The following is a 17,255-nucleotide window of genomic DNA, read 5'->3' on the forward strand; positions in this document are numbered from 1 at the left end:
CTTATAAAATAGGGAAGAAATGACAAGTCTTGGCAAGAAAGTGGTGAAAAGGAGACCCTGTGCACTGCTGGTGGGATTGTAAATTGTCACAGCCACTATGGAAAACACTATGGAGATTCATCAGAAAGTTAAAAATAGAACTACCATATGATCCAGCCATTCCACTTCTGGGTATTTATCCAAAGAAAATGAAAACACTAACTCAAAAAGACATATGCACCCCCATGATGACTGCAACATTATTTACAATGTCTAAGATATGGAAAAATCTGAGTTTCCATAAATGAATGAATGGAAAAGGAAAATACACAGAGAATATTATTCAGTCATCAAAACTAAAGAAATCTTGCCATTTGTGACCATGTGGATGGACCTTAAGGACATTATGATAAGTGAAATAAGATAAATACCATACAATTTCACTTTTATGTGGAATCTGAAAAATAAAAACAAAAAGCATTCATAGGCACAGAGAACAGACTGGTGGTTGGGAGAGGCAGGAGTGAGGGGTAGGAGCAATGGGTGACCGAGGATCAAAAGATACAAACTTGCAGTTATAAAATAAGTCATGTGGATGTGATATACAGCATAGTGACTATAATTAATAATACTGTATTGCATATTTGAAAGTTTCTAAGTGAGTGTTACTACAAGAAAAAAATACTTTTGTTAATAGGAAGATGAAGGATGTTAGCCAGAATTTCTGTGATGATCATTCTGCAGTATATTCACATGATCAAATCACTACATTGTACACTGGAAGCTTAGGTAATATTGTGTATGAATAAAAAGAGAAAAAAGAATACCTTTTGGGAGCAATGCTTGATAGTAATATCCAAGATGTTTCTTCTAGACGCACTGCTGAAACGGATAGCCTTTACTGCTACTCTTGTGAAGGTTTATAGAGTCGGCATCCCTTCCCCTTTGTCTTTTGAATCTGTTCACAGTTTGTAATTCCCCGTGAGGCCATGACATTCCCGTCATTCCATTACCTGATATGAAGAAACTTCAGAGCGAATTAAAAGAAACAACACAAACGTTTTTCTAAAGGTGTCCTATATACATATATATATAATATTTTATTTTAAAATGTCACTGAGCATATACATTTCTTTAGCTTTTTCCAGGGAACATCGCACCTAAATTTCGAAACACACAAAATAGATCCCCTTTACTAAACAGTTTTCATTTTGGGGGGTTACAAAAGTCAAGGTTTCACAATCACAAAGCATAAAGGTACATGGTCCTGATACCATTTTCAGGCAGATTCTTGTCATTCCCTGTATATCTGGTACTTTTGGAAACCCAGACCGTGATGCATTCCTTACGAATGATCTCCACTGTGGGCCTCCCTGGGTCTCCAGAAGAAACAGAGAAAATGGAAGTGAACAGAAACAAGAGAATAACCTCAGGATTTCCCAACACAAAATACTATGGAAGATTGGGGGGAGGGGGCACAAGGTTCTCCTTCAAGTACGTTGCAGTAGAAAACACCATGTTTATAGCCTCATTTGGTCACTGTCTACCTGGTTGCTAGTGAACAAGACTTCATCTAAGACGCGGAGGAAAGATGAAAGCTATTTACATGTAACATCATGGACTAGAAAGAGCAGTCGTGCCCAGACCCGCAACCAGCTCAGACAAGGAGCTGCCACGATGGGCGCCTAAGAGGCCAGAGGGCTGCTCGCTGGTGTCCTCTGAAGAATCCCAGTGTACTCGTCGGCCGCACCCACCCAGAGCCAGCTCCGCACGGTGGACCGTGCACGGTGTGCAGACTTTTATGCTTCGCTGCAAATGGGCAGTCCTCACGACTCCCAAGTTTCTCATAGAAGATCCTGTCCTGGGGCCAGATACTGTTTTCCTCTTTTCTTAGATCTGATAAATTTTAGGGTCAGCCTGATTGTTCTCTGCATAGACAATGACTCTTCACTGCTTTCTCCAAGTGTCCCAGAAGCGGTAATTTGCTGAAAATAGAATCTCATAAAAGTTTAACACATTCCCTCTGAGAACAGTGGTGCTGCTGGGCCACTTAAGGAAAGGTCAGAGCTGAAAACTGTGGTGGAAAACCACTCTTGGCCATGTTGGAAAAAAAAAAAATGGACTGGCAGACAAGGAAGGATGTGCAGTCTAGAGAGGAAGCAGAATTCTAAAGATGTGGGAGTCTTTTTCCACATTTCCATGCTAGTGCTCTTGGTAAACCAAAAATCCTGCCCGAATGGCCAAGATCTGAGGCCTGATCTGGTCCCGAGACTCTCCGCCCTGCCCGCCAATACCCACCTACAGCTGTAGTTGTTGTTGAAAAGTGAATGAATACTTGGGAGTAAGAAAAAGGTGAGCCCAGCTGACTTTGCACAGCCCCACAAAGGTAAGATGCTAGGAATGAAAAGATCAAGCACCCTAAATTCCCCCAAGTTGCAGAAAGGGACTGAAGTTGCCACTTTTTTGTGGTTTTATCCTAGTCCACAGCCGAGGACTTGGCCTAGCCTGATTTTCACCTCTCCCTTCCCACACCAGGAATGGCAGTTAGGTAAGAACCACCAGAGAACAGACCCTCCATTCCTGCCAACTGGCGCGCTCTCACTGCAGGGGTCATGAGAACAAAGGTTTGGTTGTCACCTGGCAAAATGCTGCAGGGTGTGGACAGAGTGTGCGTTTGCCCTCTTTAAGGAAAAGACGGTCCCCAGGTATTGTGAAGAGCAGGGTCCAGCCCAACAAAGAGATTTAGAACTGAAAGAACCTTTCATTAGAGAAAGTGGCCACACACGCCCCAAGACAACCATAAAGACTGGACTAGGAAATTGAAAGCTTTTTATTAAACAAGACTTCCTCTGAGGCCATTAGGACAAGGAGATTTGGCTATAAGTCAGACACACAAGACTTCCGAACCACATATAAATATGTTCTTCAGAATTTTGAATGTGTTGCCTTGCCTCTTGACCTCTCCAGGAATGCTCCTAGGGCCAACCCTGTTATGTAGACAGTTACTGCTCTGGAATGGGAAGGCACAGGGCCTGGGTGAAAAATAAAGCCAAACAGAATGAGCTCAATTCACAGAGCAATATCAGTGTTGGGTAGATCTGCTATGGGTATTAACAAATCACTTTTTCCACATATGATTTATCCATCTCATTTGTAATTTTCCTCTCATCCTCCAAACAGAAATAGGGCTTCAGCTTTTTACTAAGATCTTTCCACCAAGGAGGCTTATGAAAAGAATTCCTGGATACCTTTCTAACTAAAACCAGCAGAACAAAATGCTCAAGACTTTAGGATAAATTGGAAAAAGGGGTTCCAGAATTTTTCCTGAGACATTTCTTGGCAGTACATGAATTGGTGAATTGAGTAGAAGACTCTCATGACATCTACACCCAAAGTCAGACTCCAGCGGCTCAAATAAAAGTAGAAAAGCTCAAGGCAGGACCAATACAGAAGCCTGGGAGAGAAAACAGAAAGGCAATGGGAACATGAGGAAGAGGTGACTGCTGATGAGGACAGGTTCCCAAAGAAGGGAGGTCAGAGTCCTCCACAAAAAACTTCCTTGGTTTCCATTTGCATGTGACTTTGAGTCAGGGCAGGAACAGAAGGGGGACCACACTGCTGGGAGATGCCTGCGTGTTGTCCCACAGCATCTTATTCTGCCAGAGAAGCAAATGGTTTACCATGGACTTGTCCCCACAGAGCCTTCTGGGGTTGCTTAGATCTCCTGGAGGAGAAGGGAAGCTGTCAGATGAAGATGACCCCTGACAAGGCAGTAGTCCAATTCTTCCCAGGCAACATTTTGGCAAACAGCTACTTGGTAAATTCGCATGGTACCTTACCTACCAGACCGGGCATCATTTCCACACTGTGGAATGAATTCATTCCTGAGTAGAGAGGCTCCAGGCAGACCTTTCCTAATAAAATATCTACAACTCCAGGAAGGTGATGAACTATCCTGGAGGAAAGGTTCCTTTCCTCTTCTCTGGGGAAGGGACTCAACAAACATGGAAGCTGGGATTGGCTCTCCAGCAGTTTTGGGAATCACATCAATGACATTTTTCTTCATTGGGTGGGAAGAACATTTAAATTACACAAAACTGTCAAGATGGCAATGAAGCCACAGGGGGTGTTCAGGAAGCAGCCTCAGTAACTGGACATCACTCTACAGGGTCCTCCAGTGCAGAGCAGTAGTCTCCTTAAGAGAAGTAATTTCCAAAAATTCTATTTTCTGATTCCTTGTGGGAGAGAAGCAGCAGGTAGACTTGGTGTCCACTGCTTCTGCAGCTCTTGTGAGGAACACTCAGAAGTGGAGCAGTGGTGGGAAGTGAGGCTTTAGGTGTTGGGTGGCTGGGACGGGAGTCCAAGGGGAAGGAACGGGGGGCGCACAGCATCAGAATGACCAGTCAACCCAATTCAGATTCACTTTTCTCAAGTGGCTATTCAGAGTGGGCTTTGCCCAAAGACGAGGGGGAGAACAGGACTGCTGCTCCTTAACAGAACACGGACACTTACTGACGTGGAGTGGCCTTGGGCACAGTCACAGCCCATGGAACCTGGATCCAAAATGGAGGGATGGTCTTCACATGAGGTGTGGTGACCTGACTGATATATGGAACTTCCTGTTCTGATCTTTTAAACACTGCTTTACATGTGTCCCCATGGCACAGCAGGTGGGGAGGGCCAACTAGTCCAGAAATGATAACCTAGATTCTCAGAGAAATCTCAAGCCACAAAAAGGGAGAGATCCTTCAAAACAACAGAGGAACTATTGGTCCAAAGAAACACCCATATTTTCATGAAAACACACTGATTTGGTCATAAAAATGCAACTAAGGAACAAACTGTTACACAACAAAGACAGGACTCTGTCGGCCTGGGCACTGCTCCAGAAGGCTGCCTGGGTGGTGTGGGCTACTGGGTATGAGGACAGCCTGGGCTGGACTTTGACACACAAATTCCTCAGTAGGGAACTGGAAAGTCCCAGGCCTGTTTTATGGAAGGGAAACAATTAAGATTCAAGGAATATCAAAAAGAAAAAAAAAAAAATCCCTGCTTCACCCCCACCATAGCCATGAAAAAAAGAAAGACACACACACACAGATGGTGTTCCCTGATATCAGTCTCAGGCTTACTAGAAGGTGGGTGCTTACACTTTCTGAGGCATGATCCCCAACTTTCCAATGCAGTACGTTTAACCCGTAGAGAAGCTGGCAGCTTGACCGGCTGAAGAGTCTTCTGCCAGTTACACCTGAAAATGGCTGCCCAGCTACTCCAAATAAATACGACATGTGTACCCCAAATAGGCAGGGGCTACCTAGGAGGCCTATTAAAGGAACCAAAAGAAACACAACACTCAGTAGCAGCCTTTGTGTTTTGCTCTGTTGAGTATCCAGACCTGTTACTGAAGAGGAAACTGAAAACTAAGGGTCCCCCAGAAGTACAGCCAGAGGACTTTTGGCAGCAAACCCCCAACCTGGGATGGGAAGAGCTGTATCCCCTGGAGCTCTGCTGCGGCACTTCCCAGTCCCACCCTGCTGGAGGTATCCCAGCTTTCTCTCCTGCTGTGCTCCCAATGCCCTGGGCCATTTTCAGGAAAGTTTGTTCCCATGTATTAAAGGAATGACATATACAGAAATGTCGTCTCCTGAGCCCAGTCGGTCATTAGATATTCGCCATCCTCTGTCCTTCAGGACACCGCGGGCACGCATCACCAGGTCTTGAGCTGCCAGTGTGTACCTGTGTAGGGAGAAGCAGGAATGAGACCAGCAGTAAGGCATCAGGCAGAATCTGAAGTCGGGGGAGGCGGAGAAGGAGTCATCAATACAGCTGTGTAAATAGTTTTCAAATAACCTTGAAGTCTCAAAAAGTCTAGGCTGGGGCGCCTGCGTGCCTTAGATGGTTAAGTGTCTGCCTTTGGCTCAGGTCACAATCTCTGGGTCCTGGGGTCAAGCTCCTGGCTCAGTGGGGAGTCTGCTTTTCCCTCTCCCGCTGCCTTCCCCCCCCCCCCCCCCGCTCACTCATGCTCTCTCTCTCTCTGTCTCAAATGAATAAATAAAATCTTTTTTTAAAAGTCTAGGCCATCTTTTCTCAAATTGTAGGATGCCTAATGTGAGATTATTCTTTTAGATGGTAGATGGACAAGGTACCACCTACATTAAATAACCTCCTAAATTAGTCTGCTATTGAGTCTTTTGAGGTTTTTGGTGATGTCAAGGAGAAAGTCTTTGTTTAGTATGAGTCTGCCTTTAATATGGAAATATATTAAAGTACTTGGGAAACATAAGAGCTTTTGTTTTCAGTGTTTATTTTTGGGGCCACTTTCTTTTTTAAGGACAAATGATAGTCATTTTCCCATGAATGGGCAATCTTTTAAAGTAAAATCGTTTTTATTTTTTATTTTTTAAAGATTTTATTCATTTATTTGAAAGAAAGAGAGACAGAGAGAGCAGAAGAAGGGGAAGGGTCAGAGGGAGAAGCAGACTCCCTGCTAAGCAGGGAGCCCGATGCTCGACTCGATCCCAGGACTCGGGGATCACAACTCAAGCCAGAGACAACTGCTCACCCAACTGAGCCACCCAAGTGCCCAATAAAATTGTTTTTAAAAAGTGGGTCGATTTAAATAAAAACATTAATAGTACATGTAGCATAGGAATACAGTACAAATGTGAAGGTGTTTGGGAATGGACTGATAAACCTTGGTGTGGACGGGCTATCTACCCACTCTTATCAATGCCACACTCTCTTCTTGATCAATGTAGGTTTAGTGGGGGTGGTCCTCCAAGAATTTGAAAATAAGATTGCTCACAGGGCACCTGGGTGGCTCAGTGGGATAAGCTGCTGCCTTCGGCTCAGGTCATGATCTCGGGGTCCTGGGATCGAGTCCCGCATCGGGCTTTCTGCTCAGCAGGGAGCCTGCTTCCTCCTCTCTCTCTCTCTGCCTGCCTCTCTGCCTACTTGTGATCTCTCTCTGTCAAATAAATAAATAAAATCTTTAAAAAAAAAAAAAAGATTGCTCACAGAGATTTAAACTTAAGGAAAAAGAAATACTACATCGGGCGCCTGGGTGGCTCAGTGGGTTAAGCCGCTGCCTTTGGCTCAGGTCATGATCTCAGGGTCCTGGGATCGAGTCCCACATCAGGCTCTCTGCTCAGCAGGGAGCCTGCTTCCCTCTCTCTCTCTGCCTGCCTCTCCGTCTACTTGTGATTTCTCTCTGTCAAATAAATAAATAAAATCTTAAAAAAAAAGGTACTACATCATTAGCTAGTGGGAAACATTAATATCTAAAAACCAGTGTGGGAGGGGATTGTGGTGGGTGTGGGCCTGGGTTGGCCTTGAGGCATAAAAAACTGAGACCAGGGGCACCTGGGTGGCTCAGTGGGTTAAAGCCTCTGCCTTTGGCTCAGGTCATGATCCCAGGGTCCTGGGATCGAGCCCTACATCGGGCTCTCTGCTCTGCAGGGAGCCTGCTTCCTCCTCTCTCTCTCTCTGCCTGCCTCTCTGCCTACTTGTGATCTCTGTCTGTCAAATAAATAAATAAAATCTTAAAAAAAAAAAAAAACTGAGACCAAAACATTGGCAGGTGGCTATCCAAATACTGATCAGAGGCAGTCTTCGCTGACAGACTTCAAAGAGATTTAGTTCTGCTGGTAGGACCATATTTAGTATGGATGAATGACTCTCTCAGCCTATGCCATTAAACATGATTCACCGTTGGGGGGGCCTGGGTGACTCAGTGAGTTAAGCCGCTGCCTTCGGCTCAGGTCATGATCTCAGGGTCCTGGGATCAAGTCCCACATCGGGCTCTCTGCTCGGCGGGGAGTCTGCTCCCCTCTGTCTCTCTCTCTCTGCCTGCCTCTCCATCTACTTGTGATTTCTCTCTGTCAAATAAATAAATAAAATCTTTAAAACAACAACAACAACATGATTCACCGTTAACTCTGATTTCACGTTCACCAAATAACCCGATTCTGATCGGGCTCCTTGTGTAGGCCTGCCTACAGGGAAGGAATGAGCCAGTCACTGTACTCCAAGAGTATCAGTCACTTATATTTCTCCATATAAATGTCAACTGGCATCTCAGTTTCCAGATCAATTTTGTAAGCTTGGTTAGGGTAAGCCCAGCTCTGACAATGAATCTGTTCTTTGTTATGTTGATTAAACCTGTTTCTGAACCCGAAAAGCTAAAAGCTAGACTTGGATAAATCACCAAGATAATAAATGTCACCCTGTAAGGAAGGCGTCTTGGAAGGCTTTCATGACAGACTTTTAACAACAGACCACCCTGTTGTTACCAGTGGCTTTTCCCTACTTGGGAATATCTCTGCCTTGCCCTCAGGACTGTGATTTTTATGGAATTTGGAACACCAGAAGGCTCTTCTATTTCTTCTGTTAAGACCCTTTATGGATTTACTGAGTCTCCTACTAAAGGAGACTGGCAGAAATAAAATAAAATAAAAATTAAAAAAAATTAAATAAAATAAGCAGCTGGCATCCAGCCCATCGTTACAATATTTAAGACCAAACTCTGCAGCAAATGATCTTAGGATTAAGATACCAGGACATAAAGTCCTTGAGACGCAAGTTTTCTTGCAGCCCAGGCAGAGGGGAGGAGTGCAGGACACACTACAGGTGGCAGAGGAGAGGCTATATGAGTGACTACCAAATAAATGCTTTTCCTCCTGGAGGGTGGCTGGTGGGTGGGGAGGAGAGGCACCCTTTTCTACCCAAATGGAGAGAATTACCAGCTTTGCGCGGAAATGTCTTCAGTTGCATTTGAGGGAAGATGCAACCAGTTAGCCCCTTTGGAGGGCTCCCCTGCTGAGATCAGGAAATAAACAGAAAGGAGTCCAGAGAGGCCTCTGGCTAAAGAGCCAAATAGATGTCCCCAAATCCACACATTGCAACTTATACTATATTCAGAAGAGTTTCTCAGATGCTCACCCCAGAGAACTCTGGGGTTTATATTAAATTGTGTCTGTGAGATAGAACCACGTCGGGAAAGGCTGCCAACCATCTCAGTGGTTGATTATCCTGGTGATTGACTGCGGTGGTCCAGACTTTAGCCTTTCAACTGAAGAAACCTGGCTGAGTCAATACCAAGTAGATTCATCTCTCTGGGCTGAACACACCTTCACCTAGCTCAAGAGCATGCCGGACAGAGAAAATGATGGCAAGTTACGGTAAAAGATGGCTGACAGTAAAAGAAAGATGCTCCAAGATGTCAAAAAACAGAGAAAAGACTCAAGCCAGCTTTCTATGGCTAGCCTAGAAGAGGCCAACCACCCTGTGGGCCTCTGTGGGTCTGCGGCCATGGGGCAGCGACAGAGATCAAAACAAGTTGAGACGAAGAAGTCACAAAGGAGGGTCACCCTTAGTTCGAGGCAAGAGACCACCCTGATGCTGCCACTGCTGGTGACGCGGAGTATTTAAAAAATGGTCAAAATTAGCAGTGGTATTTTAAAAAGCAGCATTAGGTCACCTAGAAAAGATGGTTACCCAGGAAACTCATTTCCCGAGGGCTCTAGATAATTAAGGCTTTATTCTTAAAAGTGGTTATTGCCTATTCCAAGATAACTTCCCTTGAGCCTGAATTTCTCTTTACCATCCATTCTGTCTTCCCTTAGGTGCTGAACTTCTTGAGACAGAAATCCATTTTTGCTTCTTCAATTTCTTTCCTTTTCCTCCTTAATCTCTTACCAGTGGGGCCACTACACCTCACTCATCTGGCCTCTTACACCTTGACCTAAAAGCTTCCTCTCAGTACTTGTTCAGCTCAACCTTGCTCCAGCAGATACCACTGACCATCTTCTTTACCTATGATGTCTCCTGTCTTTCTGAATTCTCCTTTTTTGGGGTGGGGTAGGAGAGGGAGTTCAGGGGGTAAACAGCTTCCACTCCATTCCACACACCCCAGTTCTCCTGCACCTGAGCTTTCATGCCACATGCCACAAGCTCTTCTCTCTGATGCTTCTTAAGTTCCTTGGGAGGCCCCAGTGAAGACTTAAGAATTCATCAATAAACACCTATTTTCACTTCTGAAATGGGACTTGCCCCTCTATCATCCTGAGTTTATGTGATCTTGGGCAAGAAAAGATGGTCATTTTTCGATGATAAAATCCACAAGACTGAGTAGGACTTCTAAACTTTGTATTTTAAAGTGTATTTCATTAGTGGTACATGGATAATTAAAATCTAATCTCATAGTTATTAAGATATAAGCTATATTTATTATAAAAACAGATACACCTGAGGTTATTTCTGCCATCACTAATACATATAAATATATATAAATTCCTGTGTGTTTTCTGATTATGTTTTTCTTCATTCTTGCTTTCTGTCAGGTTGATTGCTTTAATACCTTTCCCTCCCTCTACTGGTTTAGAAGTGATAGTTAATTTCTATCATTTTAGCACTTATGCTTAAGTTTTTAATACATAGGTTAATCAGTATTATGTCCTCCTTCAGAAAATAAAGGGATCTTAGAATGCCTTCTATCATCATCTGTGTTACTGCCAGGTAGTTGAATTTCATCTTTTTTAAGCCTCTATTAGTCATTATTATCATTTACAATCCATAACTATGTAAATAAATTAATATACTAACTTCTGTGCTTTTTGAAATCCATTCCTTCCTTCTGGATTTGATTTTTTTTTCTGTTGGAGTCCATTTTTAGAAATTCTTTCAACAATGGTCTGAGAAGGATTAAACTCACTCCAGTCTTTGGACCACAAAAATCTTTTGCTTTTGTTTTTAATCTTGCCTGGTAGCTTTATTGGGTATAGAATTCTGGATTGACTATTATTTTCAGCATTTTAGAGATAATATTTCATTTATTGTGACTTCTCTTACTGAGAAGATATTTCTTTATAAGGAAATATCTTGGGGTGCCTGGGTGCCTCAGTCATTAAGCGTCTGCCTTCAACTCAGTTCAAGATCCCAGGGTCCTGGGATGGAGCCCCATGTTGGGCTCCCTGCTCAGTGGTAAGCCTGCTTCTCCCTCTCCCACTCCCCCTGCTTGTGGTCCCTTTCTGGCTGTCTCTCTCTGTCAAGTTTTAAAAAAAAAAAATCTTCTCATTGGTAACTTTTTAAGTTTTTACTATTATTATCGATTGTATGAAGTAACATACAATTGATAACAATAAATAAATAACGTTATTTATTGATAACAATAAATAACGATCGATAACAATTGAAAATAAAGGGATCTTAGAATGCCTTCTATCATCACCCGTGTTACTGCCAGGTAGTTGAATTTCATCTTTTTTTAAGCCTCTATTAGTAATTATTATCATTTATAATCCATAACTATGTAAATAAATTAATATACTAACTGTGCTTTTTGAAAAGACATAACAATGCTAGACATAAAAATGAGGATTCCTTTTTATCTGTCATGGTTGAGAATCTGTTTTGCTCCTTTAAATAAGAGGATATTTCTTTGGTTATGGAAAGTTCTTCAACTGAGAACTTTTTGAATATTGCTTGCACTCTATTTTTTTTTTTAATATTTTCTCCTATTAGACCTTCCCCATTTTGCCTTCCAGATTTCCACTTCTTTTGTGTCTTCTTTTTTCTCTTTTGATTTCTATAAATTCACTAATTCCTGTTTTAGCAGTTTACTCTTCAGTCCATTCAGTACAGTTAACTCTTCAAAAACATGGAGGTTAAGGGACACCAATCACCAATCACAGTAAAAAATCCAAGTATAATTTCTGGGTCTCCAAAAACTTAACTACTAATAGCTTATTGTTGCCCAGACACTTTACATAAGTGACATAAACAGTCAGTTAATATATATTTGGTATGTTATACTTATTATACTTACTATATTCTTACAATAAAGTAAGCTACAGAAAACATTATTGAAACACATTTAAAGTACTTTGTCCAAAAAAATCCATGTGTAAGTGGACTAATGCAGTTGAAGCCCATGTTATTCAAGGGTGAACTATGGTAACTTTATTTTAGTGATATACTTTAACCCCATTGTGAATTTCCATTTGGTTGTTTTCCAAATTCAGCTCTTCGTGCCTTGTGGTTCTATCTGTGCAAGTTTAAAGTTTCAACCTGTTCTACTGGGTTTTCTTTGGAGAGGTAGAGAGAAGGCTCCATTGTGTCTAGTTATTCTTTCTCACAGTGGGTTTGAAGATGTTTCTCTTTGGTAGGATTGCTAACTCTGTGCCCTAGGTTACAGAGAGCTTTTAAAATTTGCTTTTACTAGGAAACACTATGGGTTTTTCCAACTGTAGAACATGTAATTTCTTGGTTTAGGATTTTCATAACACAGGAGTGGTGTGAGGTTTAACTTCCCACTTCCTGTATGGTGAGTCTACCCAACCATATACCCTCCTCAAAGAACTTCAGTTTCATCAGGTTCTTGCCGTCATCCATGTATCCATGTGCGTCAGGGAAGGACAGCCCCGACCTGAGTGGGAGGCTTAGGGATAATGCCTAGGATCACTTCTTCCAACACTGTTGCCAGGAGCTCAGATTCCTCCACGTGACTTCTCTTTGCCAGACTTCTCTGATGAGTGTGGTAACCCCTCTGTAAAAGCAGCCTGTGTGGATAACTGAAGGGGACTGAGTAGAGGCTGTATTCAGTGACTTAACAGTACAGCTGAAGTCTTTAAGACCAATTCCCTGACATTTCTTTCAGGCTATAGGAGATCCAGTCCTGAAATGAAGTTAGAAATAGCATTCAGGTAAAATGAGGGCACTTGGAGGAGCTTTCCTCATAAATGATCAACTCAACAGAACTCCAGAAACCAGTTCTTGGGAGACGGTTTATAACTGAACTCCAGTATTCAGCCAGGCTGGTCATCATTTCAAAATCCACTGGCATCCATATTCAAGAGCCAACTTGCCCCAGGCATGAAACCATTTGTAAGGTTGCTTTATATCAAAACTGGTACAAGAGGAAACAACAATCTCTGGACAAAAAGAACTCAGTATCCCCACTCCTATTTGGTTTTCTTCCTATTTCTACCTGACAAAGTCTGCCTGGTTTGGTGACTATGAAAGAGATTGCTAAATGTAGCAGTAAAACGGGAGAGCTCTACAGATTTTGGTACTGAGACTCAGCACAAGGGCAGACATGTGCCACAGACGGAGTTAAAACTTGAAATGTGAGTACAAAAATATACAGGAGAGGAGCAAAGAAGAATATGGCACGGCTGAAGACAGTGACAGGGAAGCAGATTCCATTTAACACGGGCTGAGGCTGTGAGGCGGCGGAAGAGCCTGGCCATTCTGGAAGCTGGATGTGGAGCAGACGAAGGAAGGGCCATTCCTGGATGCTTTATTCAGAATGCTTGGTCAGAACGCTTGAGAGAACTGCTGGAGCAGTTTGAAGGACTCGCTCTCTTCTAAGAAAGAATCTCCCTGGGAGACAAGTTTTGTATTTTGAGAACATTTTTCTTCTCTGGCCGCAACTTTCAGTATTGATCAGCAAAGCTCTGCTGAAAGAAATGGCTGCCAGGGAGGGAGCTAACTTGGCACAAGGCACAGGGCTTGGCTCAGAGGCTTCCTCGGGCTCCGGCAGGAGGGAGCAGGGAAAGGACAGCAGGGGAGGGAGGAAAACAAAGAGAGGAAGAGGGCTGAAGGACTATGGGAAGGCCAGAAGCTCTTTCACAGCGGCACTAACAGAGTGGAAGGAGACCCATAAATCCTCAATTGTCTCTGTTGTCCCCGCCGTTTCTGTGGCAGTTCCCACTTCTTTCACCTCCTCAGCAGAGCACACAAAGGGGCTCAGGGTGTGTGTGTGGGTTGCCTAGGGTCCAATCATGGTTTTACCACAGCCCACTTGGGCACTCAAATTCCAGAGCCTCTTGGAGCCCTTCTTTTCTTACTTATAAATCTGGAATGATGACAGGGCAGACCTCAAAGGCTCCTGCAAAGAACGATCAAGATCCTTCCACAGAGCCCCCAGCACCGCCTCGGCACTTGGTGGGAGGTCAGTACACGTCAGTTATCATTTTCCTCATTAATCGTAAAATGTCTTTCTCTTCCCCAAGGGATTTATTTGCCTTCCGTCATCCACCTCTTAGAGAGCACGTTTCTCAGAGAGACCGCATTTGAATCAGCACTGGTGTCAAAGCTACGTCCATTTCAGGCCTCAGGCTATCACCATGCCTTAAAGGCTTTAATAGTTCCAGTTGGGTGGGAACTGCTATTTGCCATTTAGATGGTACAGATCAGGGTCTCACAAGAGGGAGGGAGGCGGCAGGAACTGGGGAATTAATGGTTCCAAATATTTGCATATAAAAGGCTGCCTCCATCTGCTGATGCCCAGCAGTAATAGAGTGTGATGGGAACAGGAGGAGGAATCTTCTTTGCATTCTGAGTAGGCCTTTGAAATTTAAGAGGTAGAAAAGCTCTCCCAAGCTTTCAAACATGGGCAGGGCTCTATGGTGACCAGGTGGATTGGGGCTGAGGGGCGGCTTGGAGAGGGCTTTCTTACTGTATTTGGACCTGGGCAACTCATCCCAGGAGGAGGCATCTCTCAGGCTCACTCCTGGGAGCTGAACCACACTGGTCCCTTGTCTGCCTCTAAACTTAAGAAGCCACTCAAGACCACTTCCGTCCCCGGGCCCGGGATGCACGGATTCCACTCAGGTGGGAGTTCCTGAGACACTGGAATAATGACAGCTCTGTGACATGGCCATTGTGTACATGAGGGGTTAATGTGCCAGCAGGTACAAGGCCACAGACCCAGAAGAGCTGCCCACACCCACAGGAGACAAAGGAGAGGGCAAGAACACCTGCCGGGCCTCCTCCAGCCCTCTGCCCCTGGCACCAGCCCCAAAATCCCCACCCCAGTTCCTTACGTGGTGTGTGTTTATTTTCATTTGTTTCCCAAATAGCAAAATTTCAACATGAAAGGCAGCAAAAAAACATTCCCTTCACAATCTCCCCCTGGCAAACCCTTTAAAATGCCCTGATATTCCAACTAAGTGCCACACAGCTCTGCTCTGGCGGCCACAGAAACAGCCGTGAGGAAGGGCAGAGGGGCCTGATGGCGTTCTGTTCAGAGACCGTTAAAGGCAGGGTCACAGACTGACTTCCCAGTTCCCATGGTTCTAAATATGCCAGACACTGCAAAAAAACAAAACAAAACAAAACAAAAACCCCAAATGCAGATTTTATCTGGTCTTCAAATAGCAGATCAAGCACTCACAAATTTGTTCTTCAAACATGTAATTGATATTGGGGGGGCGGTTGGGCGAACCCTTCCTTTTTGCATTTGAGGCATAGTTTTTCAAAACCATGCAGTGCTGGTAGAAATTAGTTCAGCTAATTCACGGAAAGATTTCATAAAAAGAGCTTTCATCTTTAGCCAAAATAAATTTCACATTATCAAGAAAATACCAACTACCAATTAATAGCTGCCCGCATGGGCTGCTGTCCGTGTCAATGGCGGTTTTGCACGTTAACTTCCTACGGAGGAATCTCTTCCTCATGGACGCACACAGATCTGAATCTCAGAGAGCATGGATGTGAAGAACACCATCTAAAGTGAGACCATCAATGAGGGTTCTCTCTCTCTTTTGTGAAGATTTATTTGGCAGAGAGAAAGTGCATGTGTGTTCTCTCCACAAACAGGGGGAGCAGCAGAGGGAGAGGGAGAAGCAGACTCCCCGCTGAGAGGGAGCCCAATTGGGGCTCGGGGCTCAATCCCAGGACTTGGGATCATGGCCTGAGCCGAAGGCAGACGCTTAACTGACGGAGCCACGTGGGCGCCCCAAGACGACTTCTCTTGTTAGGGAAACGCTTTGTGGAATTTATGGTGTATTGGTGCCTACAGATTTAATAGCTCATAAAAAGCCCCTTGCATGTCATGACAGGGGGACCGAGGGTCAGTAGGTCCATGTTACAAAGAGGAGGTTTCCACAGACAGGTTTTGGGCAAGATTTTTGGGCAAAATTGCCATGGCATTTGGAAGGTGACTGCACACTGTGCTCTCATGTTTGGTGAACCGTTCTTCAGCCCTAGTTCCCTCCGGCTTTGCTCCTGCCCTTCCCCCTCAGTCATATTGACAATTTATTACTTTCTGACAGAATATTAAGCATCCTCTTTGAATGTTTACACACTTGCCTCTATTTTGAATATTCATCATAGGAGATCTACCACTGAATTTTCTACCACTAAATTTTGACAAGAGGGGACAAGTCAGTCCCCTCGGCCTCAGAAAACCCCTTCCAGCCCTTTCCCCAGAAGCCTTTCCAAATTGTGCAGGATATTTAGGCCTCAATAGAGAATCTTCCTGCTATTACAGAGAACTACAAGTTGTGTAGCCCAACCTCCATGAGTTCCAACCACCCAACTCAAGTGCTAGCTTGGAATACTTCCTGTAAACAGTTCCAAGCGTAACCCCACTACGGACACACAGAAGGACCAGCTCTGCTCTACTTCAGGGCATACTCCAAGCAAAAGAAAAGAAAAAAAGAAAAAGAAAGGAGGAAGGAAAGAAAGGAAACGAGGAAAGAAAGAAAGAGGAAGGAAGAAAGGGAGAAAGAGAAAGAAAAGAAAGCAAGCCAACCAGCTAGCCAGGCCCCACCTTCCAACATGATCAAATAGGTAAACCTTTGGTCCTGGGCTATACATGTGGGGAGAAGTGAACCTTCTGGCCAAGGAAGAGCCCACAGAACCTCTGTGGATATAAAGTGGGTCCTGCCTCCTCACAGACATTACAACTTTGACTAAAATTCATTAGGATGACCTTCCCTCGTATTTCAATAGCACAGGAAGATCAGAACAGCTCCCAGTTGGAACAACCCCCTACCACGGCCTTTGGGACCGAGCTCTCCATGGGCCGCACAAAGAGACACTCCTCCAGGGCACAAGTGTGGGGCTCAGCTCCCAAATCACACACAGAATATGTACAAATAGGTTGCCCGTGAAAGAGAAAAGTTTATCACTTCTATGCCATGAGTGTGAAATAAATTCAGTTTTTCTGATTTCCTAGCATAGTTTAACTACAAAGGAGCAAAGGGGGTAGAGAAATAACCCACATTTTGTGCTTTCACCATCAGATTACATAGGCGATTTGCTGATTATGGATTATGGAATGAATAGAATTACATACACTTCCTGTCATTATTATAGACTTCCTTTCCTAAAAACTAATTTCCACATTCATTAATCTGGTGAGTTCCTGGGGTGCCTGGGTGGCTCAGTGGGTTAAGCGTCTGCCTTTGGCTCAGATCATGATCCCGGGGTCCTGGGGATTGAGCCCCACACTGGGCTCCCTGCTCAGCTGGAGGCCTGCTTCTCTCTCT

The 17,255-nt window shown here is 44.0% G+C and overlaps 1 protein-coding gene across 4 annotated transcripts in view; it reads right to left on the bottom strand.

Moving 5' to 3' along the window:
- Positions 1–1,045: 1,045 nt before the first annotated feature.
- PPM1H (protein phosphatase, Mg2+/Mn2+ dependent 1H) overlaps positions 1,046–17,255 on the bottom strand; it is a 255,777-nt gene continuing 239,567 nt past the window's right edge. For all 4 annotated transcript variants that reach the window (XM_045071604.1, XM_004766588.3, XM_045071605.1 and 1 more), the window contains one exon: positions 1,046–5,715. In XM_045071604.1, the coding sequence (XP_044927539.1) occupies positions 5,568–5,715 (148 nt within the window). In that variant the 3' untranslated portion in view covers positions 1,046–5,567. The remainder of the gene's footprint in view (positions 5,716–17,255) is intronic.

Source organism: Mustela putorius, unplaced genomic scaffold (assembly GCF_011764305.1).
Source record: "Mustela putorius furo isolate JIRA1106 unplaced genomic scaffold, ASM1176430v1.1 tig00003988_pilon_pilon_pilon, whole genome shotgun sequence".
Taxonomy (NCBI): Eukaryota; Metazoa; Chordata; class Mammalia; order Carnivora; family Mustelidae; genus Mustela; species Mustela putorius.